This window comes from Cuculus canorus, chromosome 2, assembly GCF_017976375.1.
Source record: "Cuculus canorus isolate bCucCan1 chromosome 2, bCucCan1.pri, whole genome shotgun sequence".
Taxonomy (NCBI): domain Eukaryota; kingdom Metazoa; phylum Chordata; class Aves; order Cuculiformes; family Cuculidae; genus Cuculus; species Cuculus canorus.
This window is the reverse complement of record NC_071402.1, coordinates 54,939,228-54,964,240: the sequence shown is the minus strand read 5'-3', so window position 1 is coordinate 54,964,240 and position 25,013 is coordinate 54,939,228. Positions and strand designations below refer to the sequence as shown.

The 25,013-nt window shown below is 38.7% G+C and overlaps 1 protein-coding gene across 2 annotated transcripts in view; it reads right to left on the bottom strand.

Moving 5' to 3' along the window:
* Positions 1-352: 352 nt before the first annotated feature.
* Positions 353-25,013, bottom strand: part of RAB31 (RAB31, member RAS oncogene family) — a 66,294-nt gene continuing 41,633 nt past the window's right edge. For both annotated transcript variants that reach the window (XM_054060131.1, XM_054060132.1), the window contains exons 4-7: positions 22,370-22,441; positions 20,364-20,470; positions 15,705-15,814; positions 353-4,584 (exon numbers count right to left, since the gene is read on the bottom strand). In XM_054060131.1, coding sequence (XP_053916106.1) covers positions 4,487-4,584; positions 15,705-15,814; positions 20,364-20,470; positions 22,370-22,441 — 387 coding nt within the window. In that variant the 3' untranslated portion in view covers positions 353-4,486. The remainder of the gene's footprint in view (positions 4,585-15,704; positions 15,815-20,363; positions 20,471-22,369; positions 22,442-25,013) is intronic.

The window sequence follows — 25,013 nt, the reverse complement described above, 5'->3', positions numbered from 1 at the left end:
TACTTTGCTATTCAAAGTGAGTGGTAACCGTAAGCTCAATTTCTACTGACAACTACTATTCTGAATTTCCAAGCTGGTACTGGCCACAAAGGTACCTCTCTTCCAATGGGTAAACCAAATAATTTAGCAAAGGGATTTTCACACAATCTTCTTCTGGGTTTTGAAAGTTCATTTGCACTGCAGGATCCACCAGGAATGCACTCAGTTTCTGCTAAAAAGCCTGCCCCACACATTTCAAGCAGCATTTATATCCCAGCTAAGTGATCCAAAGACTGCAGACAGCCCTTTTTCAAGAGCAAATCATGTGGAAAAGGAGACTTTCTCCTTTACTGAAACCAGAGACATATCCAAATCAGAGGCATTTAAAACATTTATTAGCATTGATCATTGTAGGTTAAATAAAACACAAAAACTACATTTTAGGGCAAAAAAACACCCATTATTAGGTATGATACAATTAATATGTAAAACAGAAGGTAAAGTATTAACAGATTGCAGCATCCCATACATGAAGCAAGTGGGTCCAGCCCAATCAAAGCCCTTATATTAAAAAAAAAAAACAGAATAAGAGTACTTGGCAGGTGATTTTAAACAGTTTATCACTGACTCTGGTTTAAATAATTAAGAGTAAGACAGTAAAGTATATCATCATTGTACTGAAAAGGTCCAATTCTAGGCAGCGAGCTGGCATGTATAATCTATCTAGTCACGCTTATTACCACGTGTCATGAAGGATTAGTGAAGACAAGGGATTACAGGTAACTTTCCTAGGTATTAATACAGACCCTTGTTATACTGTAGCACTTCAGATAGACCTGCTGTACCATGAACCAAAAAAAAAAAATTATTTTCTTTTTCTTTTTTAGTGTTACTTTATTACTTCAATCGTTGGGTAATAATGGCCTTTTAAAATTTGCTCAGTCTGCAAAACCACCTTTTTCTACAATATGCCATTTTCATGCATAAGAACGGCAAGTCAACAATTGTACCTATGTGTATCTCCATCTTCTTGCTACCTTCAGTCTGTAGCTTTTAAGTTCATAAAGCTGAAATGATCATTAACAAAAAAAAGTACTTACAGAATACAATGTGCAGTATATGAGAACCAGACATAGTGAGAAAACACTACACGTCAGCAAAACAATGTAAAACTTTACTTATATACACACACATATGCAGAACATATATGAAAACTAATTCCTTCATTATCTTGTTTTTAAACTAGTTCATGACGAGCCAGAAAAGCAAGTCACCCATAACTGGACAATCACAGTCTTGAGTCATGGTGCAAACAAGCCCCACCACACTTCCTTGGCTCTGCAGCCTGTGCTTCCACCCTGCTGCCAGCTCTCTTGAGAAAACCGCTCTTGGACAAATCCAGCACTAGTTGGCCTAAACCTACACTTGCAGTGTTATAATTATTATTAGAGCAGATCAGCTCGAATTCAGCTTTTCACCAGACAATAACTATCCAGAGGAATTCTGGTTGCTGCTGAAACTTTTGACTCCGAGTTTAGGTTTTTTTAATATGTCCTTTTTCTGGCTGTTTATGAAGGGTAGTGGTACTTTCCAAGGAACACAGGCAACAAAAGGAAGGAGAAATCATGAATTTCACATATGAAAATCACAATTCCAAAATCAAATCATTCCCCCACTTGAAGAGGCAGGTTAAAGCTACACTTTAGCTTTGAAGAAGAGCAGAGAAACAACATCATTGCTGAAGGCAAGCCCTGTCTTCAAAAAAAAAAGTGAGCTACTCCGCACAGCACAGTAGCCTGTTATTTTGTCACCTGTGACTTCACCATAATGCAAACCTCAAGAACTTATACAATCAGAATCCTTTTTATTTAAATCTTTTTCTTGACTAAAAGCAGAACAAGGTGATACGGATTTGGCCCACCAAATGCAAAAATATCTTTGAGCCTACTTAGCCAGCATTTAAATTTTAAAATCTGCCAGAGATCCATTGTAACAACCTACAGTTTTAAATTATTTTAACATACAACTCGTAAACCTGTTCTGATTCACATATGGCTCAATGCCAGCTGTATGAGCTGATTGTTCAAGGCTATCTATTCCATACAGATCAGCATCAATTGCCAGTTCCAGCATAAATTAGAGTATATAAGGTACTTGCAGAATTGCTTTACAAAACTTTCAGACATCTCAAGTAGGGTTTGATGAGTTTTGAGATGTCACGCGAGAAAAAGAAATAGGCCATAAAGATTTGTGAAGGCTTAAAAATCAGTTATGCGTCACTACTATATGTTGAACTAAAATTTATGCCACCTTTAAAAACATGAGTTCAATCTCAACTTGTTTTCTAGTTAACAGGTCTAGCCTTTTACTGGGTTTTATTAGGAAGAACCAGATCTCTTGCAGCATTGGGTCACAGATCTCATAAATTATTTGAATATGTCATGCTGATAAGATTGATATTTCTGGCACTGAAGGCCAGGTTAACCTCTCCCTCCACAGTCCTGTGAAAGAGCCAGGCACTCCTGGTGAATTTGCTTGTACTAGGATGGGCTGGAATGGTCCCTGAAGGAGCCTAAATCCCTCCCCAGATATCAACAATTATGACTGCTGGATTTTCACTTAAAATAATCTTGGATTATCCATAAAATAGTTGCTGCAATGAAATAGTGACTTGGATAATACATCAGCACAGGTGACAACTGAAGGTTTACCAAAAATATCCTTTCCCATGGCAGCTGTCTGAGTTTGCTTATTATCCAAGGGCATATTTTGAAGTATGAGTGCTTTCAAAGGAGCTCAAAACATCTGAGAAATTGATTATATGTTAAAAAAACAATGCTATTGAGATTCTTAGATAAAATCTGGTGGGATGTGTCCCATCTATAACTAGCTTCAAGTCCTCTGAAGACAAAGAAATGTTCTCATTGATTTCACCTGGTTCCGTTTCAAGCCCTAATAATTAATGCCATTTTATCAAAGCAATCTCACAACCAAGCAATAACGTCTGGGGTTTTATGTATAAACATGGGAACCCAGCTCTAGCCTGTATGTTCATGATTTATTGTGGAAAGCTCTTTTTTGTTTCTGCGTGCTTTTCGTAAGTCCCTCAAAAAGTGTGCAGTGAGGTTAATTTTCCTTGTAGAAGAACAAATAAATATTGTGGAATGCAGGCTGGGCTTTGGGTTTGAAGCTTGCATTTCTTACCCTAGTCCTGATTCCCAATGAAACTGATGAAGAAGATAAATAGTAATTTATCATCTTAGCCACACACATCCATGAAAGATGCAAGTGGAGAATACATAAGGGTTTTACATTATTTTTAGTTCATAACCACCTATAGGTTATTTTTTTTCCTACACTGTATTTTCAAGTGCATCAAGCTTCAAAGATATGACACACTGGATCTTCCGTAACGCATCATGTGGGTGAGGAGACTATGCCACAAACTCGCAGAATTGCATTTGTAAATACACACTCTGGTTTGTTTTACTAGATTCTGGCCTTTAGCCTCAACTTATACCGTGCTCTCTTAAGCTGTTTTTGTACAGAAATATCATTCTTCTGACTTGAAGACACCTTAGTGCACTGCAGTGAGACCATGGAGTGGGATAATGTGGCACACTCTTAGAAACCATGGAAGTGGCATCTTTGAGCAGAAACAACTATGGATTAGGGCACAGAGTTGAAGGTAACCTGGTAAGTAGCACAGACTACGCTGGCGTTTATGTCCTTTTTACCATTTCAGTAATTAATGAAGCCCGAAAAGGGGATCAATCCAGACAAAGCACAGTGGCTGTGTCTTCTTTCCAGAGCAGACTGGAACTGCATGGGGTTCAGCAGTCTCCTTCATGACAACTCCTTCTTTCACATACACAGCACCTCCTGAACCAGATTTTGACTTCTAGCCTGTAAAAGTTGCACTCACTTATCCTTTGGATCCAATTTTTTTTTTTTCAGTTAGAAAATTCAGTCCATTTCTTGCTGGTGCTTACTGGAAGTACAAGATGAAGCTACAGATTTAGAAAAAAAACCACTGAAGCAGAGTCCAGCTAGAAAGATGGCAGAGAAACTGTAAGCCAAAATTCAGGGTTTATGGGGTTTTTTTCACCCTATTATTACAGAGCAAACTCTAAAAACATGCCGAGTCCACTTCGCAATGTAAGAAGAGAAGTTTTTGCAGCAAATCTAAACTTTATATATAAAAGGATCTTTTTATAAAAAAAAGAAAACCAAAACAACAAAACCAGTCATTGGCTTAAACAGAGACTCAGAGTACTCTGACATTGTAATTTTGACAGGATATTAGAGAGAATTTTCCAACTAGGTTTTGCAAAATCCCTTTGAAGTAAAGCTTTCTGCTTCTGGTCCTTGCATTATTGCCCATGGGAACTATTGAAATTACTGCTTTCAAGATAAGGAGCCACGTCACTGATATCACGAAGTCCTTTCTCAGTGAAAAAAGCAAACGGTGCTGTTTTTCAAGTAAATCTAAAAAGATCAAGTTGGGTCAGCAGCACCGCCTACCCATCTGTGAAGTCTGCTTTCCAAGTTTGATAGCTCCATTGTTACCATTTTCATGAGGATCTAAGGGTGGAATTTGCCGACCTGAAACACACAAGGAGACAATTAAATCAATTTTCCTAATGTAGTTAGCAACACAGGCAGATAACAGTTAGGACAATTCAGCTTGCATAAGAATTAAATCTGTGAAACTTCACCAGAAACCCGTGTCCTATGCACCCTGAATCTTTTTCCTTCCATCCTGCTTATGAGAGAGGATTTTCACATTAAAAAAAAAAAAGAAATATAGCTATTGAGAATGCCTGAAATACACGGAAATTATGTTATCCATGTATTTTAAAAAAACAGTTATCTTGCTATTTAAAAATAAAAAAGTTATGTCACTGAGCACCTTACAACTAGGAAAGAGAAAATTCTCAGCTTAATTCCCAATTCCACTTAAATGATGCTAGTTTCACAATATCGTGCCCATCTTAAATCTTCATGGCATTTAGTCCTTGCACGCTGGAATTTTACAAAGCACTGTAACTAAACACATGCTGCCTATATTGGAAAAAGAAAAAAACTCCTACACCTTTTCATTGAATCCCTGCCTCCTTTGAGGGATACCCATGTCTTTCCAGTTTACAGATTTGATTACTTAACCCCTCCAAAAACTCTCCTGACTTTTTAATCATTTTATGGGGTGATTATTTTAAATGTTTTAAAGGATTTCAGCCATCACGTGAGAGCTCAAGTTCTCTCCCAGGGCAGACAGCGCTGCTCCAACTCTGTGTGCCCTTTTAGTACTGCTGCATCTTCTACTCATGGACAACATCCAGTGTCATGGTAAGGCACTTATTACCTCGTGGATTTGCTGGAGTATTTTTCTGAAGCTGAATCTATCTTCTATTAATTACTCCTAGTTTTACTACTACCCATGTTAAATAACAAGAGTTAAAATGTTTAACATCTGTTTGCTATATGCCACTTTCAGAGAGCATAAAGTTGCTGTGCACATCACAATCCAGGTGGATTTTACCATTTACATTTCCCCATCCTTTACTGCATTTATTCACAGCATTCCCTTGCCAAATGTTCTATGAATTACACACCTCTGTTGAAGCCCCAGTCCTACAAATTACTTGGGAGGACGGTTGTAGGCGGGTGAGTTAGAAGTATTCACATAAAATCCAATCCTGATTAAATAAACCAGCAAAATTTAATCTGTAAAACATGTCCCTAAATTACCTTGGGTCAAACCCATCAAAATATCAACTTTTCAGTCAGTTCTGTACAGGTATGTTATACAACAACAGTGTGACATCTGAAGCAGAATCTTTGGTGTTTGCACATGGGAAAGGGAGAGGAAAAATTCCTTACATTACTAAGCTAAAGATACTGTATTTTGTCCAAAAGAATGAGACACATGTATCTTGAGGGCTGAAGTATATATAAGCACTGACATTACAATGCTGCACTCTATTCAGGTCACTAAAATATCAGCTTCACACCTTGCTTACATTATGTTTGAACTTCACGTTTGCAAGTGCCATTTCAAAGTAAAACAAAAAGCAGAATGGGTGGTTATAGACACAGTTGTTAGATGCGTTACTTCTGTTGGCTTTGTTTGGAGACAAAGAATCCACTAATTCTTGAAACTAAGAGAATATGAAGACCTTACTATCTGTGAAAGGCTTTCCGAGAATGTAATGCTGCTGTTGTGGACACCTAGAGAAACCTTCTGCATGAGGTACCTGCTATTTACACAGTCCTTTCAACTCAGTCCCAGCTAAAACAAAATCCTGACAGTCTGAGGCAAACACAAGGTAGCTAAAAAAGATGGAATCTACAGACACTGTTTTCATAACATATCCACTAGGCACTAAATATTTAGCTTTTCTAAAAGCAAGTTCAGAAGAGGAAAGCTAGTTTGCATATTAAAGCTCAACTTTCACTTTAGAAGTCTGCATTGAACTGTTACCTCTATTTGTTTGCCATTCATATTTCTTTGGAAATTCAAGTCTTTTCTACAGTATTCTTGATGTGCTTGAAAAGAAGCAGGAAGCTTATCTTTGGAGCAAAACCACTGCAAGCTTCAAGGTCAGTGAGCACTTTGTCCAGTTCAGACCAGGACACAATATATGTCATTAAGAATCACCTTGATTTATTTCATTTCTCAAAATGATAAAACCCATACAGATATAATCTACAAATAATAAAGATGAAAAAAAAACCCTAGACGTGATATTTGCTGATTAGTTATTCTAGCCTTTGAACTTAAGTACTGTTTGTCATTAACTAGCCATGTTTTCTGCTGTTTGCATACCCCTCCTTGAATTAAGCACACGGAAATAAAGCTTTAAACAGTCTAAAAGTTTTTCAGGGTTGAGACTATTTCTTCTAGTAGGTTCATTTTCTCTCACTTATGATTTCTCTTATTACCAGATTTATTAAAACATCAAGTTAAATAATTTTAGTTTTAGTTACAAAATTTATCCCTGCCCACGCAGCCTTTACTGTTGATGCACAGTTGACAGCTGGAGAATAGAACTCTAACACCTGAAAACTAGCTCTGCAGCAAATGATATAGGGATTTTTCACCAAGGGTCAGGGGAAATAATCAGTCAGAAATCTGTTTAACCAATTGCTTGACCAATCGTCTCACCCTGGGCCTCCTTTGACAGCTGGTCTCACAGCAGATACCATAACAGAGGAAGGTTTAAGCAGCAGCAGAACACTAAGGAGCTATGAAATGCTGAGCCTGCATCTACACATCGAGCTTCTAAAGCAGTTCAATCATTACTGCTACCTAAAAGCACCATGCTCTTTGCATCTTGTCATTCAGCTCTTGATAAATATGGCATCAATATGCTGACACCAACCCAAATATCGCTGGCACTGAGTCAGGATCAACAGAGGTTGTAAACTGAATTAATTTTAGGAAGTATATACTAATTCTGAATGTCTCTGATCCAGAAAAATAGAAGATAACCATGTATTAGATAACCTACAGCACTGTTAATTCATGCTATTTCTTTCATGCAGTCCATATCAGAAAGGATCAGTAGTCCCCTGACAGCCAGCCCAGCAATTATTCTGCTGAAGAAATAGATTAAGAGAATTCCTCTTCAGACCAAAGATTGCTCTATTAAGATAGTCAGCTCAAAAGGTCCATGAAAGATTGAACTCTTCTGTTGCTCAACTTAAAGACAGCAAACTAGACCACAAATAGAGTATTTCCCCCACTTTAGAGAGCAGGAGACAACTAGCCAGTTTGCCAAAGACAACCAACAGCACATCTTAGGATCACATGAAATGGTCAATCGCACAGAGAAAAAGAGATGTGCATACATTTATCTAAGAACTCTGCCACTGAACTGGTGAAACGAGGAACTTAGGGATGTTCTGATACTCAGACAGTATAAAAGGTCCATACGTTTCCCATTGTTGATATTCGTATGGAGTAAGGTCTGCTGACTGTGATTAAAAATTAGATTTTGCACTTGTCTTAAATATCTGATTATATATTTTGGGTTCATTTCACCAATGTTCAGACCAAGTTTCAGAGATTTTGTGCAGCAAAACCATTTGTAAAACATGCACCTCTACACATTTATGCAGAGGTCTTCGTGTCCTCCATGATCTCATTGCAGTAAACACACCATGGTTTGTAAAATTATAATAAGCATCACAAGAGACTGCCCAAATGCAGGTTAACAGAAATTGTCATTGTTCTGCAGTGAACCATCCAGGTTAACAGGTGGTAAGCACTGAATCAATTAATATCCTCTGTTCTGGCATGTTTGAGTTGGGCCGAGGCAGCCTAGGATGAAGGTCAGAGTCTTCTCCAATGCCTGGTAGAGTTCCAACTCCTGCTACTGAATCTGAGACTTGTTAAAGAGATTAATCAGCTCTCTGGGAGTCACAGTTCTAGATTGCCAAGGGCAAAGAGATTGGGCAATGGGAGGGTGGGACAAGAGGTAAACAAAATGGGAAGGGAGAAAAATGAAAACGGGAGCATGGAAGCAAGAGAGACAAAAGGGAGTGGGTCACAGCTTCGCAAGCAGACGTTAAAGGCAGGTAGATGGAGATTGATCTGCTGCAGCTGAAACAGGATGCATCTGAAACAGGATGCATCATCACAGTAATAAAATCTGCTCTCTTTTTTCCTTTTTGAACGTGATAATCCATTTATAAGCTGTAGCATCCATTATCTCAGAAAAATCAAGGTTGGAGTTGGGCTTTTCGGTTAATTTTTTAAAAATATTAAACTAGTTTCATTATTGACCTGTACAGGACTGTGTGAAAGGTTGGAAATAGCATTAGAGTTGAGCATAAGGAAAAAAAACCATCTGGTTACCATGCTGACAAAGGGACAAACACAACAGTGCATTGAACAGATACTCATTCAGTGTGTAGTGTAAAGGAAAACAGATGTGATGTGATCAGCTTGAGCTGGCACATCCAGATAACAACGTCCAAGTTCAAAAGAAGCACAGTCCTAATATCTAACACAACTACAGCAATTTTGATGAGTGTAAGAGACAAGACATAACGGTGCTGCACAGTGGCTTTCTGCATATTTGTCCCATCTGTTCTCTCTCTGAAAATCATGTACAACTCAGTTTTTTGGAGGGACTAGGAAGGGGAAATTTTTATTAGTGCAGGATGTGAAATACATCTCATTTGGCTGCAGAGCAGCAGCCTGCTGCAGCACCCCGAGGATCTAACTGCTGTGGGTAACCTGAGAAAAGGCAGACTTCTTCAAGCAGTGGTACAACAGCTATACAATAGCCAGAATCTCCTCCTAAAACTGCTGACTATCACGGCAAAGTGAGGCCCTGCAAAGCATTGTTCCCTATAATCAATAATAGAGCACAGTTGTCTGTGAAGGCATGGCAGAATGAAGCAGGCACATCTTATCCAATAATTTTAGCATTTGCATACAAGACTCTTTCAGCACCTGTAGGACTTATGACAATCACATTTCTTATCTCCCCAGATCCTTTCATCTTTTGAAACCTGTTTCACTAGTATTTCAGAAGTTCCCCACATCCCTCACATGGTTTACAAAGCCTGGCCCCATAGACAGTCTCTAATTTCTTTTTCTTTCCCCCTGCAGTGAAGCAGGATTTCTCCAACCAACAGAGGTGACTACTGTGTACTTCATGTTGCAAGTTTTCATGCAAGGTAGCACATATTTACAGTAGAGGACATTGCATAACTAAACATAGTTAAGTTGCAATTATTTTATTGTGTTTAATAGCATCTCCATGGAAGAAAAAAAAAAAAACCACAGGGTTTTTTTTTATTTAGAGCAAAAGCATGAATTGCTGACACTGAGGTTCTTGCTAGGGGAAGCTGCAATACAAATAAATTTTGCCCATTTATTTAAAATCTTCAGGGAAAAAAAAACCCACCAAAATTTAAGTCTTACATGCATCAAAGTAAACAAAAGAATTCCTAATGACTTTAATTACTAAGAGATCCGACCTTGATGTGAGGTCTTGCTGTAATTAACTTTGGGCTGTTTTGCTTTATTTCCTAGTTTATGTTGAAGGGCTCTCCTGTGGCTGGAGAGAAAACCAGGACCTCGCAAGTTTAACTTTAAGAGTAGTCTTAAAGGCAGTAACTTTTCCTTCACTCATTAAAATTTGAAAGCAAGAGGAGAACTAATCCTAGAACGCAGGGAGCATATACTGTAAAGAACATAATTGCAAACATAAATTAGGGCAATGTTTCTCCATTCTTTCAGAGGGTGTTCACAGGTGAACACTTCCTACAAAAATTCAGTTATGAGCTTGGGCTGTTTTAAAAATGCTGTATGTGAATTGCTCTCTAACACACATACTTGCTTTTCTTCAACTGTCTTTCACAGACCTCTTCAAAGCAGTTCACAGATACCCCCAAATGAGCAGATAACAGGATGAAAACCAGGATGTTCCTCACTCACAAAGTTTGACAATGATTCATCTGCAATTCTATCCATCCAAATTCATTTGAGTCAGCACAAACACTGAATTTCTGCTGGACAGGATCCCTCCCCATTCTACATTCTTTCATACATTCCTCTCTACTTAGTCCAGTATATAACTGGTTAAACTGTAAACTCTAGAGATTGGTTTGTGGGTTTGGGTTTTTTTTTTAAATCTCCCAGTATTTCTAGGAAACAAGTATTTGGGTTACATTAAATATTCAATATACAAGCTGCTGGCAAGGCATAAGAAAATCAATAGCTTCATACATTTATTACTGAGCATTTATTGCATGAAAGGTTGTATCCTGAGACAGAAACTCTCTGCTCTAATTAGGAAGCCTCATCTATGAAGAACATCCTTATCTGGATTTTTATAATAATCATTAGCCTGTCTCTCCTCCTTGTAGTAACAGCATTAGTAAGACTGAACGCGTGAACAACTCTTTAGACGTTTTCCATAGAGGGATTCTGATAATCTTATTCCTCAGTTCCCTCTCACCTTTGACAGAAGATGCTGAAATGCTTCAATCATCCCCCCTTCGGTAGCACACCAGTCCTTTACATTTGCCAGATGTCAAAAAATAATGCATGCCCACCTTTTTAGTTTTTTTTTTGCTTAATATAAGTTTATTTCCTATTTCACTTGGCTAGGTATTCCTCCATGGCTTACTCATCCCACTGCCTGTTTACTTTTGGACCTACTGATGCAGACTGATATTAACCTGGGAGGCACAGTCTCAGCTCTACCATTTACAGAGGACAGTTTTATGTAATCTTCTCTTTCCTATCTGGGGCACCTTCACACTAAGGTAGGAGGCAATACACACACTGAAGAGAAACAGCTGGGTGTGTACTAGATTTGAATAAGGTAACTAAAGCTTATTTGAGTTGTTAAATGAACAGGTGGTGGAAAATTGCAAGGGTGTGATTGCTATTACATGACAGGACACTCGGGGCACCTTGTTTAGTCATTGAAAACCAGCCATAAAACCGTGTGAGTTGCCTTCCCAGGCATCAGCACTGAAGCCCCACAACCAAGAAGGGACAACACAGAACTGGTACGACCTCCTGCACAAACACAACTTTATACTGTATTATATTGCTATCATATAATGAATTCCTGGCATTTTTGCTGCTGCTGACGTATAAGCCAGCGACAAGAAGCCACTGTACCTATCAGTCTTCTAAGGCTGGGAATAAGAAAAATAATAATATTTGATCCTATAGTCACTCAGCTATCAAAAAAGAACTACTGGAACACATGAAAACCCACTACAATCTTAAGCCTTTTTTAAGTCAAAAACCTTTCAAGACAGATATTAGGAAAAAATTAGCCCAAGTGGGGAATATACAACCATACTAAAAATACTATTTGCTTGTTTACAGAGAAACAAACCAGCCATGTGATGTCTCACAATCACAGCAAGCCTTCAGTCAGGTGTTGCTAAATCCAGCCAGGGTAAGTGTAGTAGTAGCTTACCATCTGAAATCACAGGGTACAACAGACAGCCTGGAGCTGTGTCCCATGATGCAGCTCAGCGAAAACTTTCCAGCACAGAGAACACCGACTTTGCTGACACTTGTGCTGACATTCAGTCTGCCTTCTCAGCCTTATTCGTCCAAGTAAACTGACTGCAGAATCCCTATCCTGTCAGATCTGCCCCATCTTCCAAAAATTAGAAACTTTTACTGATTCTAGTCTTTCGCATCTTGTATTTTCTTGAGAAGAAATAGGGACAATGGATTTTTGTTGAGGTTGTGTTATTAAGACATCCCTCAAAAGCGATTAAATCCTCAAATCCTGAGAGAAACTTATTTTGAAAAATCCTTTTAAAATAGTCTAATATAATAACCTTAGAAATGAAGCGATCTCTCTATAATCTCTCTAATATTTCCAAGATTTATCTGGTTGTCAGCAAAACGTCCCAGTTCCCTTTTTATTTTTTCCCTTCTTTATATCATTATGTTGAGTAATTTTTTCCCATTATATTATTTCACTCTGTTCACTACATCTTCCCTGGAAAAGAGACAGTTGTTAGACACCTTAGGAAGGAAAAATGATTACATTAAAATACCCTTGGGAAACAAAAAGCATAAGTAAGCAGGAGGTAAATTTTTTAGCTAAATTAAAACGTAGTCTACTCTTTCTTTTTGGGGTATTAATTTCAAGAAGGTTTTTAATGAAGAAATTCGCTATGCATGATGGAATGTCCTTCCAAATCCAGGCTGTAAAATAGGCAATATATACAGCCTACCTTCAAGATCCAAGGTAAACAGAAGTTGCTGTTGCCCTGTTCAGAAGCTGAGGACCTGCACCATGCCCTTCTGCTGCAGCACGAAGAGAAGGCCATGACCTCTTAGGCAGCATAAAAGCAGAACTAAAGCTGCAGCATGACTTCTAGGGCACCACACAAATAAAATGAGTCAACAGGGTAGGAGACACGGCCACAAAGGGATTTCATACAGAGAGAAGGCTGAAATGCTGCCATTCAGCTTCGGCATAAACAGACCTTTTTGGAAACCGCACAAAGACTAAAATGGTGTAAAACATCAGGAAGTTATTCATACCCTCTGCCCAGTCATAATCATACTAATTAATTATCCAGCTAATTAATCATTTTTCACTCGGTTTCCACTATATTTCTATAAACATACACCACCAACTCTATCCTTTCTCTCCACTGAGTACTTGATAAGGTCATGAGTACATCCACTGAGACCAAATATTTCTATATATAGAAATAATTGCCTGTGGAATTAAGTGCACTTGCCTGAGTATCTAGTTCATACTAAACTTAATTTAGCTGATTCTCATCATCTATTATATCCATTATTAGGGACAGTGTGTACGCTGCCAGCTGCAGCATTGCCTATCAAAGATGGAAACTAATTAGATATTTACGCATCAAGCATGAGTTCCTTCGCGAGAATATTCACAAACATCAGATGTAGACAATCCAGAGACAATCTAGTAAACTATCACAAGGAAGGTTTATCCAGTGTGCCATGTTTCACACTCCTTTTTTAAAGGAGGTAAAAGAAAGGTATCTTATTCTAGGAATATTGGTTCTCATTAACCATTTCCAACACATTCCATTCAAGCAAAGTAAACACTTGAACAGGCCCCATCTCAGACAAAGTGCTGTAGGTAATATGAGCTGATTATGAATATGTGAAATAAAATAAAATAAACTTTAGGGGAACAAAGTTGAGACTCTAGACATGCTGTCTCCTAGGCCTATGCACCCCAAAATAGGATCGAGGGACAGGAGCAAACACTAGTATCGGAAGAATATCAAGTCACTGAACTCTGGTATGCATGCATACACGCCTGAGGATGTAAAGGAAGCAAGCCAATGTCACTGCAAGGCTGTTCTTTACCATCTCTATCATTTTTGAAAGTTTGTGGAGAATGAGGGATGTCTTCTATGACTGAAGAAAGGTGAATATTATATCTGTCTTCAAAAAGGGAAATAACAAGCCACGGATCTGCAGGCTGGTTAGCCTCACTGCTTCCTGGGAAAACCCCAGAGAAAGTCTTCTCAGAAGCCGCTTCTGAGCACATGAAGGTGAAAAAGGTGACCAGGACCAGTCAGCATAGATTTACCAAAAGTAAACCACGCCCAGCCAACCTAGTTGTCCTAAATGACGGTACAACTGGATCTGTGATTAAGGGAGAGCATTGGATGTTGTCTACCTTGGCTTTAGCAAGTTACATGATACATTCTCCTACAGCATCCTGGTATATCCAAGGTGGGATGTTATTATTTGGATAGGCTGACTGTTAGCTGTGTGAAGAATTGGCTGGGTAATCAGACTCAAAGGCCAGTGGTTAACAGTGTTTATCTACCTGTAGGCCACTTACAAGCAGAGTACTTTGCTTAATACCTTTTATCAGTGGCCTGAAGGAGTTAAAAATAGGTGCATCAATACTTTTGAGGCCAGGGCTGCTGTTCAGAGGGCCTTAGGCTCGAGAGCAGAATGGGCCAACAGGAACCTTACATAGTTCAGAAAGGAAAAATGCCACAGCCTGCTTGTGGGAAGGAAGAGTCCCTGGCTATGAGGAGTGGCTGCTCTGCTGAAAAAGACCTGAGGGCACCAAGCTGAGCATGAGCCAGCAGCGCACCCTGGCAGCAAAGACTGCCAACAGCATCCTAAGTCATACCAACAAGAGCCAAGCCAGTAGATCAAGTGAAGCGGTTATCTTCTTCTAGCTATGGTCTAACACACACTGGGTAATGCATCCAGTTTTGGGCCCCAAAAACCAAAAGAAATATTGACAAACTGGCACAGGTCCAGAGGAGGGACACCAAGACAGTCAGGAAGCTGAAGAACTTGCCCTTTGAGGAGAGGCTGTGGAAAAGTGGTCTGTTCAGCGTGGAGATGAGATGACACTAGAGGATCACAAAGTCGCCGGCCAATGCCTATGGAGAGGGCTGCTAAAAAGACAGAATCAGGCCCTTCGCTGAGATGCATTCAGGACAATGAGCAACAATGGCTGTGAATTGAATCAGGAGACATTCTAACTCGATAGACTGGTAGAGGGGAAGCCACTGTGAGGACTATTTAAACACTGGACTCGGCTGCCCAGAGAGGTTGTGGAACTTCTGCTCTCAAGCCCAGTCAGGTAACGGCCCAAGCAATCTGGTCTAAATTCACTATCAAGTCTGCTTTGAGTGGAAAGTTGGACTGAAAGTCTCTTGAGGTCCCTTGCAGCCTGCAAGGTCCTTCCCACTTGCAGTCAGAGACCAAAACTGGAACCCCCAGAAAGCAAACTGAATAAGATGCTTTTTCTTTTCCTTATGCAGAATGTCAGTCTCGGCTTGTTTAAAAGACTCGAAAATATTTTTTAAACTGCTTCCACTGCAATGACTATTTTCTACTTATCACAGCCGTCCAGGCGCATTTCTTAACATTTAAGTTTTTATCAACACCATGATAAGATCAACAGTATTGCCTCTACAGCAGGCTTGGTCTAACACAGAAGATGTAACCCAGGTAATGATTTATATACAGATTTGGAAAGAACAGCCTTACCTCATATCTACTATCTACTATGTTTTCCTCTGGCGTATTCAAAATAATTCTTAGTTTACATCTGCATAAACAGCAGCCATGCTACTCGCCCAGTGGATTTCTTGATGTCCTTGCGAAAGAGGTTTTCAGACTCAAAACAGACAGCTATTTTCATATGACTTCTAAACAATCACAAAAAGATAATTTAATTAAGAGATCATTTACTTACTTATTCCTTGAAAAAGTTCTTCAATGTTAACAGCATTCTTTGCACTGGTTTCAACAACAATTGCACCTATAGATTCTGCATATTCTTTGGCATCCTTCATAGGAACCTCCCTACCAAAGAAAAAAAAATTTACATATAAAATAAAACAAATTTTCAAAAAAAACCCCTTTATTATGGATAGGAAAAAAAAGACCTCAAACATAGCCTGATCAGAAAAGCATTAGCATAGTCTTCTTCCCCGCAAGAGTATCTTTCTCCTTTTTATAGCATTTAATCATCATATTAAAAAAATAAAATTTTCACGAATATCAATCTGAAGATTTCTTGGACTTGCTGCTGAACCCGTGCCTTGAAAAAAAGCAGATAATTTAAATGTCAATCCCACTTGTTTTTCAAAACTCACCCCGATAAAAGCATTAAAACACTAGAGAAAAGACATAAAACTCTGCTGTTAAAGTGACACCATCTTAAACCCACTGGTACAGCATCCTCATTCTGTAGCCAATATACGCTAAAAGCTGGTAAATACAGTTTACAACATGCAAAAGGCCTCGGCTTCAGACACAAAGCAAGCCCCACACTGACTTTGTGCCTGCCTGAGCCAGGTGGCAGAGCTGAATCTGCCCATGTCCACTGCTGTCTGGAACCAACAATACTTCTTATTTTTAAGCAACAGCTCAGAATCAGAGACCGAACACGTTCACAGGCACCCGAGACACACCCAATTAGGGGTGCAGATGTTGAAACACCAGGCTGCCAGTTGTTCAACCCATCCAACTGGTGTGTTTTGTGTGGCTTTATAGCTGTCTATTGCACACGCAGAATTTGCCTTTACCCCACAACTCTAATGTACAAGCCCAGACACTCCTAGAACAATTTCCTCCTAGTATGAGTGCCTTGGACTTCAACAGAAGGTAACCAGGTGGGGGCACAGCAATGCCATTTCACAATTAGTTGAGGGAGGTATGTATTTTAAATAAATCAGATCTGCTGCTCATGGGAAACATGCAGAGAGGCAGAATAATTGTCCAGTTTATTAAAAATGGTTTTTGAAAAATTAGCCTGCAAATCCAGCAGCTGGATTCAGAGCTTGCTTCCACTACTTGCTTCTTTGTATTACATGTCTTTGTTTTTTGAGGAAGACACATGGAATGCAGCATTACCCCTTATTATTTCTGAAACAGCAGTCTGGCCTTTATTAGGAAAGGTACCACCATCTGCAGATGGCCCCAGAGATAAGAAAAAAGGAACTTAACTATGTAACAGAATATTCAAACAACAGTAAAGGAAGAAATTTCAGAACATAGTGTTATGTAAGACTTTCAGCTTGCTGTAATTTAGATGAGAAAACAAACTTAAGTAATCAAGGAAAAGTAAAAAAGCACCAAGTAACAATATTCCACGGAAGCGTCACAAAACTTCTTAGCCTTCTCTGATGACATTTCTAAAGGGAACTGATAAATGTCCACAGCACGTGGGTAATAAGCATCACGCTATTGATGACGTCAACTGCCACTGACACCAAGAAGGCTGCGTAGAAGTGGAGTCACCATAACCTGGATGTCAACATTGCTAAGATGCTACCTTGTCAAAAAGGAAAAGTACAAATGCTTGAACTCTAAGCCAAGAAATGAATACATGCAAGATGGGGTGACAAAGGAAGAAGGCAAGAACCATCAGTGGAGTGTTGAGTGTTATTCCAGGGCTACAGGCAAAGTTAGAGGAATACGTATTCTAAAAGATGTCAATTATTTCATTTTATCCTTTCCAAATCATTCTATTGATTCAAGCTCCGTTCAGATTTTCTGAATCACTACTGAATGAAGAAATATTCTGGATGCACAGAGGGAAGATCTGAGCATGACATTCTGCTGAAGTCTCTTAACCAAGGATCTGGCAATTTCCAGTGAACACAACTTGTTAAGAAGGTGCATCATATTTTTATGGAAGTAAACCATTCTTAGTTGACTACTAACTTCTATAATGTTCAAAAAATATGTTGGACACTCAAAATATTTTAACACTGAAGTTTCAGCTCTTGTCTTTAAAACGACTGTTTAATGACCTGCCTGAAGGACTGGACACATACCAGAAGGAAAAGTCTACTACTATTACTTAAAAATACACCAAACACTCAACAGTACTATCACAAAAATAAGGATTTATATAAAACAAAACTGCCTGTTAACCTGTAGAAATTCCTTCAAAATGGAGAAGAAATGTACTTCAAGAGTGCCAAGAACTGCTCATAACCTATTAACAACACTGTAAAAACAGCATGACCCCCGAGTGTCCCAAATCCATCTTGGCAGCTCAAAACCAAATTTTAGATGCTAAACAAGGAGGGTAACATGGTCAATGATTATGAGAAATGGTGCCAGTTTCCCAGGGGAAAATAATCAGTTCTTATTGCTTCCTTTCATTCCTCCTTACATCTCCTACGGTCACAGAGACTGCAGAATCAAATCAACTCGGATCTAGGCAGCTTGTCCTCTTTTGCTTCTATTCACATTGGTCTTAAAAGCAGCTGTCTCTCTAATATCCCACAAAACATCTGCCAGAATTTCTACAAAACCCAAGAGAGATGCCAAAAATGCACACAAACAGCAGCTTTCTCCTGTGTGCTCACATCATCTTATCTTTAAATTCTCTGTGCAGAAAGGCATATGTATTTTCTACTCACTGGAAACAATGTGATAAATTGGTGACACATTTCACCTACAATCATTTTTACTGAAGTCAATCTGAAGACATAAAGCAGCCAGAGAATACATACAGCTGCATGCATTGCATAAACAATCAGATTGCTGGAAGAACTGTGAAAACATATCACGTACAATACAGTCCGCTCTCTATTTGTCGACCAAAATCTCTGTAACTGGACATCACTAGAAGGCTTTAGAAAGAGAAAAGACTGCGGGATGCAGAAAGAATAAAAAAAAAAAAAATCTCTAAACTGTTCATAATTATACAAAAAAAAAAAAAAAGAATAAGACATTACCTCACTGAGGACAATGAACACCACACAGATGCCAGAACATTTTGTGCATGGAAGAGATGTACTGGCTGAACATGAGCAAGAAACAGATAATAAGCCATCAGTAAAAAACAGGTAGCATTTGAGAAGAACATGTTGGGAAGATCACAATCTCTCTGTGAGGAAACCCAGTACTGTTCCAATGTTTCTCTGGTGCAGGTTTTCCTTCATGTCCCCAAGTTAACCTGCCTCTGGTGGAACAGCGTTTAAAAGCTTGCTGCTCTAGCAAATGCAACAAAAAGCAGGAGGAGGGCTGGTTATGGATTCATTTGCTATTAGTGTTATTTGTCAGAATCTCTAGATTTATTACCCTGGATCTAAACAGGCAACGGTATTGCTGGGAACACGTAATTTTAAAACTGAAGATATCTCGGGGCAACTAGAAACTCCCCTTTGTGCTAACTGGGTTTGGGGTTTATTTTTTATAATTGTCCTTTCCTCTGTTTTCCTCTTCTTCGCATTTGGAAACCTCTAGTTTCTTATTATAAGATTCTGCTTCGCCATGTTGACAAGCATAACACAAGAGCAAGTAGGAGATGCCAATATACTGTGTCCCTGACTCGTAGCCCAACAGAAACCAGGAGTCTTCTAGCAGAAGAACAGGGCTTCTTCAGGTCTTCCAGAAAGCACTGACTCACAGTTTGGGGCTGGTTCATGGCAGATGGGCTGAGGGAGGGAACAAAAAAAGAAAACCCCAAACAAAAACAAAACAAACCCAACACAGTTTGGTTCTGGAAGCACTGCAGCACTTAAGTTATACATGTGCTTCAGGGACCTGATGAACTTGAGTCAAAGTAATGATTATGAAACAACGGGGGGGTAACATTTGAACAACCACAAGAGCAAACGAGGTCCTAAAAAGGAAAGCATCGAATACAGCCATTGAGTCTGAACTCACAGCTGAAGCAAAAAAATAACAGAGTTGTGGACTGACACAAAGGATTGCTACTGTACAGCGGAATGTGTTTCCAGTTCCAGAAAGGATAAATGTGAATCTAAACTAGAGCTAACAAGAGAAGAGCAACTCTACTTTCATTCTCATCCCAAAGGGCATCATCTCAGCTTTTTTGCAGGAGGGTGGATTCAACCACCAACTCTTTTACCCAGGAACATTTTGTTTCACAGGTGACAATTTTTATGTGAGGCTACGCTCCTAAAAACAACAAAAACACACTTTCTACATCCAGTTTCAATTATTGCAAAGCACAAAGTACAAGTGGTCACTGCTGCTCTGTGAATAACATTATTCTACTGCAGGTCCATCCTTCTAGCTTTACATTGCTGGTTTTGCTCATCATTTAATGAATTCTGCACCTTTTAATATGAATGGAAGGGAAAAAAAGAATAATACTTTTACATTCCAAATGATTCAGCAGCTAAAAGGTGTACACCGTACAAACAGACAAGAAAGGCAGTAAAAGAGAGGTTAAAAAAGAAATATATAATTCTAGTTGTGCTGTGGCTGGTGAGGTTCTTCACTGGCAGGACCACTGCTGTTAGGAGATACTCCATACAGCTGACCAAAATGATATGCTGTTGTAACAATGAAACAAACTGGCTACCCAAAGGAAGGAAACAAGATATTACTAATTTCAAAACAACAAGAAAAATAGATGCATTACCTGATATCAGAAAGATCGCATTTGTTTCCAGCGATGGCCATTACAATGTTTTCAGGACCGTGTTCTTTTAGTTCTTTCACCCATTTCTTCAAAGTATGAAATGAATCCTAAGAGAAACAACAAATAAGCCTAATCTGTGTTGACATATTTGCTTATTTTTCTGAAGTTAGAGGAACATGGCTTTGACAGTATTAATGCTGTTAATTATTGTTATTAATTATTATTAAAAATAATAATTTTATAGATCACAACTCCAGAAAAAGATTGCTGTATCTATGTAATCTGCTTTTCAAACTTTAGGTCGTAAGACTTCCTCAAATTAAATCTTGTCTGAACTTGGACACTACCTTCTCTGTCCCTCCTAAAGCAGCAATGAATGTTTTTCTTCAGTTTTCATTGACGGAGAAATTACCACAGGTCTTTTAAGTTTGTCTAGCAGTTAATTTCCCTTAACTTTTAATGTGAGCTTCATTTGTCTAATTTCAACTTCTGCCCACTGGATTATCATCTGAACCACTGCCATATGTTTAGTAACATCCAAGAGACCTTTCAGTGACCCCCTTCCCCTTTGCATTTCTGAATCTGTGACCTGGTAAACTTCAATTCAATCATTATGGAAACAAAGAGATGTGACAATTCACTTGGCTTTTTTCCTCCAAGTACAAAATTCAAACACTTTTTGATGCTATCTACCTTTTAATAGTAAATGTTCTATTTCTTTAAACTAATGAACTAATAGCATTAAAATTACTTTTGTTCCTAAAGTTTCTAATAATAATCCACACTCGAAATCATCACAGAAACTCAAAGTGAGCTCTCAAATGTATTATAAATAATATTTTCCTCTTCATAAATGCATGTGAGAGTTGTGTCTAAACCAGCAATGGCTGTATCAGTATCACCGAAAAGAAAGCACTATCAGTCATTTGGGGGAAAATATCCATTCTGCTTTAACAGCCAATGCTGCATATTAAGCATCAGAAAGTAAAATACACATTGACCTTCCTCTCCTATTTTCCCATCTTTATTCTGCAAGCTGTTCCATACAGGCTTGGAAAAAGGCTGGCAAAACAAAATTCTGTTCTTACAATGCATTACAAAATCAACTGTAAGACATTTAAATTAAAAATAAGTATCAACCCAGCATGATTCACTCTTCCTCATTTTTTTCTTGGCGAATTAGCAAAGGAAAACAGCACTGCTGTGCAACAGTGGCCACCATCATCAGCCACAGATCATTACACTAATGCACTGGAGAACAAACTCAGCCCTCTCAACCTAGTAGTAAATAATTCAATTGGCAGGAAAGGAATAAAATGCAAGTGAACTGTCATGACCATCCATCCACTAATGCCTCCTCTAACTCAGCTTTATCAGCGGGAGTTTCTTTCAAAAGCAGTGGAAAAGGCATTCAGCTAGAACCTCCCAGCCTCCTCTGCCTGAGAAACAAGTAAGAACAGTTTAGGATCTAAAAATACAGTTTTCATTCCAAATGAATAACGTCGAGCCAAAGGTCAGAGACTTATTATTTCATTACTGGTTTCCAAGTTAAGACTCGAGTCCCTCAGTGCAATCATGAGATGTTATGCTTAGTTAAAAATAATTAGCTTTAAAATCAGTAATATGCAAACAACTGAATTTCTGTTCGGTTGCTAAAGCAGCTAGCTGCTTTTGGCATTAAAATTCAGTTCTGTACAGAGAACATAGACAGTATTGCAGGATATCATCCTGCCTACTTAGCTAGAGGAAATCCAAAAGAAGTTTCTATAAAATGCCATCTTCAACCTTTTGTCAGGAGTAAGCATAAACAACACATAAACTGGACTTTCCATTTAGGTTTTTTAGGTAGCTGGACACCTCCATCCAAATCTACCCAAACTACTGAATCCTATAAACCCCACTGCTCCACTGATGTGGACACAAATTAACATATAAATACTTCCACGGTTTTACTCTGCCCACAGCAGAAGAGTTAACACAGGGAAAAAGCATACAGGTGGTCTTACCTGTTTGGTGATATCATAAACTATCACAGCTGCTGCCGACCCTCGGTAGTACATTGGAGCCAAGGAATGAAACTGTTAAAACATACCCCCCCCAACAAAAAATATCATTAATAAATCAGAATTACCACACCTTGTGAGGTCACATATACTTGCATGGCAGGACCACTGAGTTTCTTTCATCCCATAGAAAACAGACCTATTTAGTAGTTGCCCACTTCTCATTTTCCTTAAGAGCCAAGAAAGTAAATCTCCCTTACCTCCTGCTGCTCTTCATCCTGCTGGATTTACACCATCAGCACTGACTGGTTCAATACAACTTTTCCATTACAGAGCACGGGCTCCAAGGATAACTTTTGACATGAAGATCACCTGCACCTTGAGTCCTAACCCGACACCCCTCCTCTCGCCAACAGCAACACTTTGCTTTGTATTCATTAACAGACAGGACTCAGCTTGGGTTCAAATTTCATAAAACACTGCAAATCACTTAGGTAAAATTAGCTTTTCCGAAAACTCGGAACAATTTTCATGTTTACGTATTTTACACTGTGGTAGATATTTCAAAAAACATGGGTTCTTGCAGTTTAAGTTATTCTTTAGCCTTTTGTTTCAAGAGAAACATCCTTTTAGGAAAAAAAAAAAGGCAATAAATATGTTTATTATAACAACAGCTTGCCAATGAACAGCATCATTTTCATAATTTGCCATGACTAAGCAGCTAATTAGAATTTCAGCTTATAATTACACAGAGAAAGGAAGTCAGAAAGCCCCTCTGCTGATTCAACTAAACTTAGTCTTAAGCAAACCAAAAATAATCTTTTCTGGAAAATATATTTAGTCTCACTGTACTCGCAAAGCCATTTTACAAATTTTTATTTGTAAAGTCATCTGCAAAATATATCTTCATATAAAGCTGCAGTTAATAACTGAGGTCAGGTCCTAAATCAAATGCATTATTTGGGCAGGGTATGCATATCTCACCACCCACTGCACACACACACACGGATCCATGTGTTACACGGCAAACCTGTGCAGATTTACAGACACATCTTCGCCTCAGAACTTACTTAGGGAATGAGCATTTCGACCTAGCAGCTTCCATATGTTGTGCTGTTTCATGTGCAATGTGTAAAGCAAGTTATTTGTAGGATTGGTTCATTTGTCAGACTGTAAGCCATTTATCAGAGATCACCCACTCCAGCTCAAGGTGGATACTTTTTCTTGTAACACAAAGGACAAGCGGCAGCAATGACAGATGGTCAAGTGCTGAAGTGTTTTGGGGAGCGAGGCAGGTGGGAGAGCTCATTAATAGGAGAAAACAGCAGGAAGGGGGATGAGAAAAGAAAGAAGAATCAATCAAGAAGCTAGGTCTGAAGCCAAGGCATCAGCCCAGATCCTCAGGGAGTTGGGCAGACGCATGCCTTGCAGGCCTTTAGGGTGTGGCTTTACTACTTGCATGTGTAATGCAATAAATGCTTTCCAGAATTCTTAGGCTTCCAGATTGCAAGAGAAATTTCCCATGTGTTGCATTAAAGTGCCCTAGAAATCACGGATCTTAATTGTGGAGGCTAGATCAGACCTTTTATGGTGTACGTATACCAGTCCCAGTCTGTAACCTCCTGGAAAAACAAAAATTTCATACCCTAAACACATGCTGATTTGGTTTTAATCTAGATTAACGAGGTATTTATGAATTTACAAACAGCTCTCAGATAACAGTAATCACACTTCACAGGAGCCGTGCAGTTAAGCTCACATGCTTCAAATTCCTTCAATACTGGCCCAGAAAGCATACTGAGAACCTGTACAATATCTTGGGAATTTCTCTCCCTTTTCTTTTGACCAGAACAAAAAAAAGGCACCAAAAGAAAGCATCAAGTAAACATAATTATTTGCATTATATTTTTACTAGTATGTTTGTGATGTTCATGCAACACATTTGTTAAGAGTCTATTATTTGTTAAGAGTCTAGTAGATTATGAAAACTTACTCAGAATTACAATTTTTCATCCCCTCTGGATTCATCCAGTGTTGTTCCTGTTTTCTTGTGGACAGCAGTGATTTCTCATGATTGGGACATAGCGTATCATCATATTTTTCTATTAGACAATTCTTACTACTTCTTGTTTTGACAAGAACACTTTCTATAACAGCTGTTTCAATGAAGAATACTGTGTTAAGGCCAGAAAGTAAAAATAAAAAAAAATAAGAATTTTAAAAAAAAAGGAAAGAGAAAAGCAGACCTCTTTTGCTCAGTCCTGGAAAAGAACTGGATGCAAACTGGAACCAGGATGCAAACTACCATTTTTTTGGGTAGGATTAATTTTTAGCTGGATTCCTAAGCAGCTCTTTGTGGATCAGATAAGCTCCTGGCTCAGCCGAAAGCAAGGGGTAGGAATGTGTGGTTGAGAAAAAGGAGGAAGGACAGGACCACTAGAAGTCTGATTCACACCAGTTTAGACCATACTGAAAGATCTCTGCACTTGCAGAACTACTTAATGCACATCCCTGCTGGTACAATCTACTGCCACTGGCCATTCGACTCTTTTTCCTACAACATAAGCAATAATCAATTTAAAACCAGCACGGTTAATAAACAAAACCAATGAAAACTTCTTTTAAAACACTTTTTGAGATTAATTAC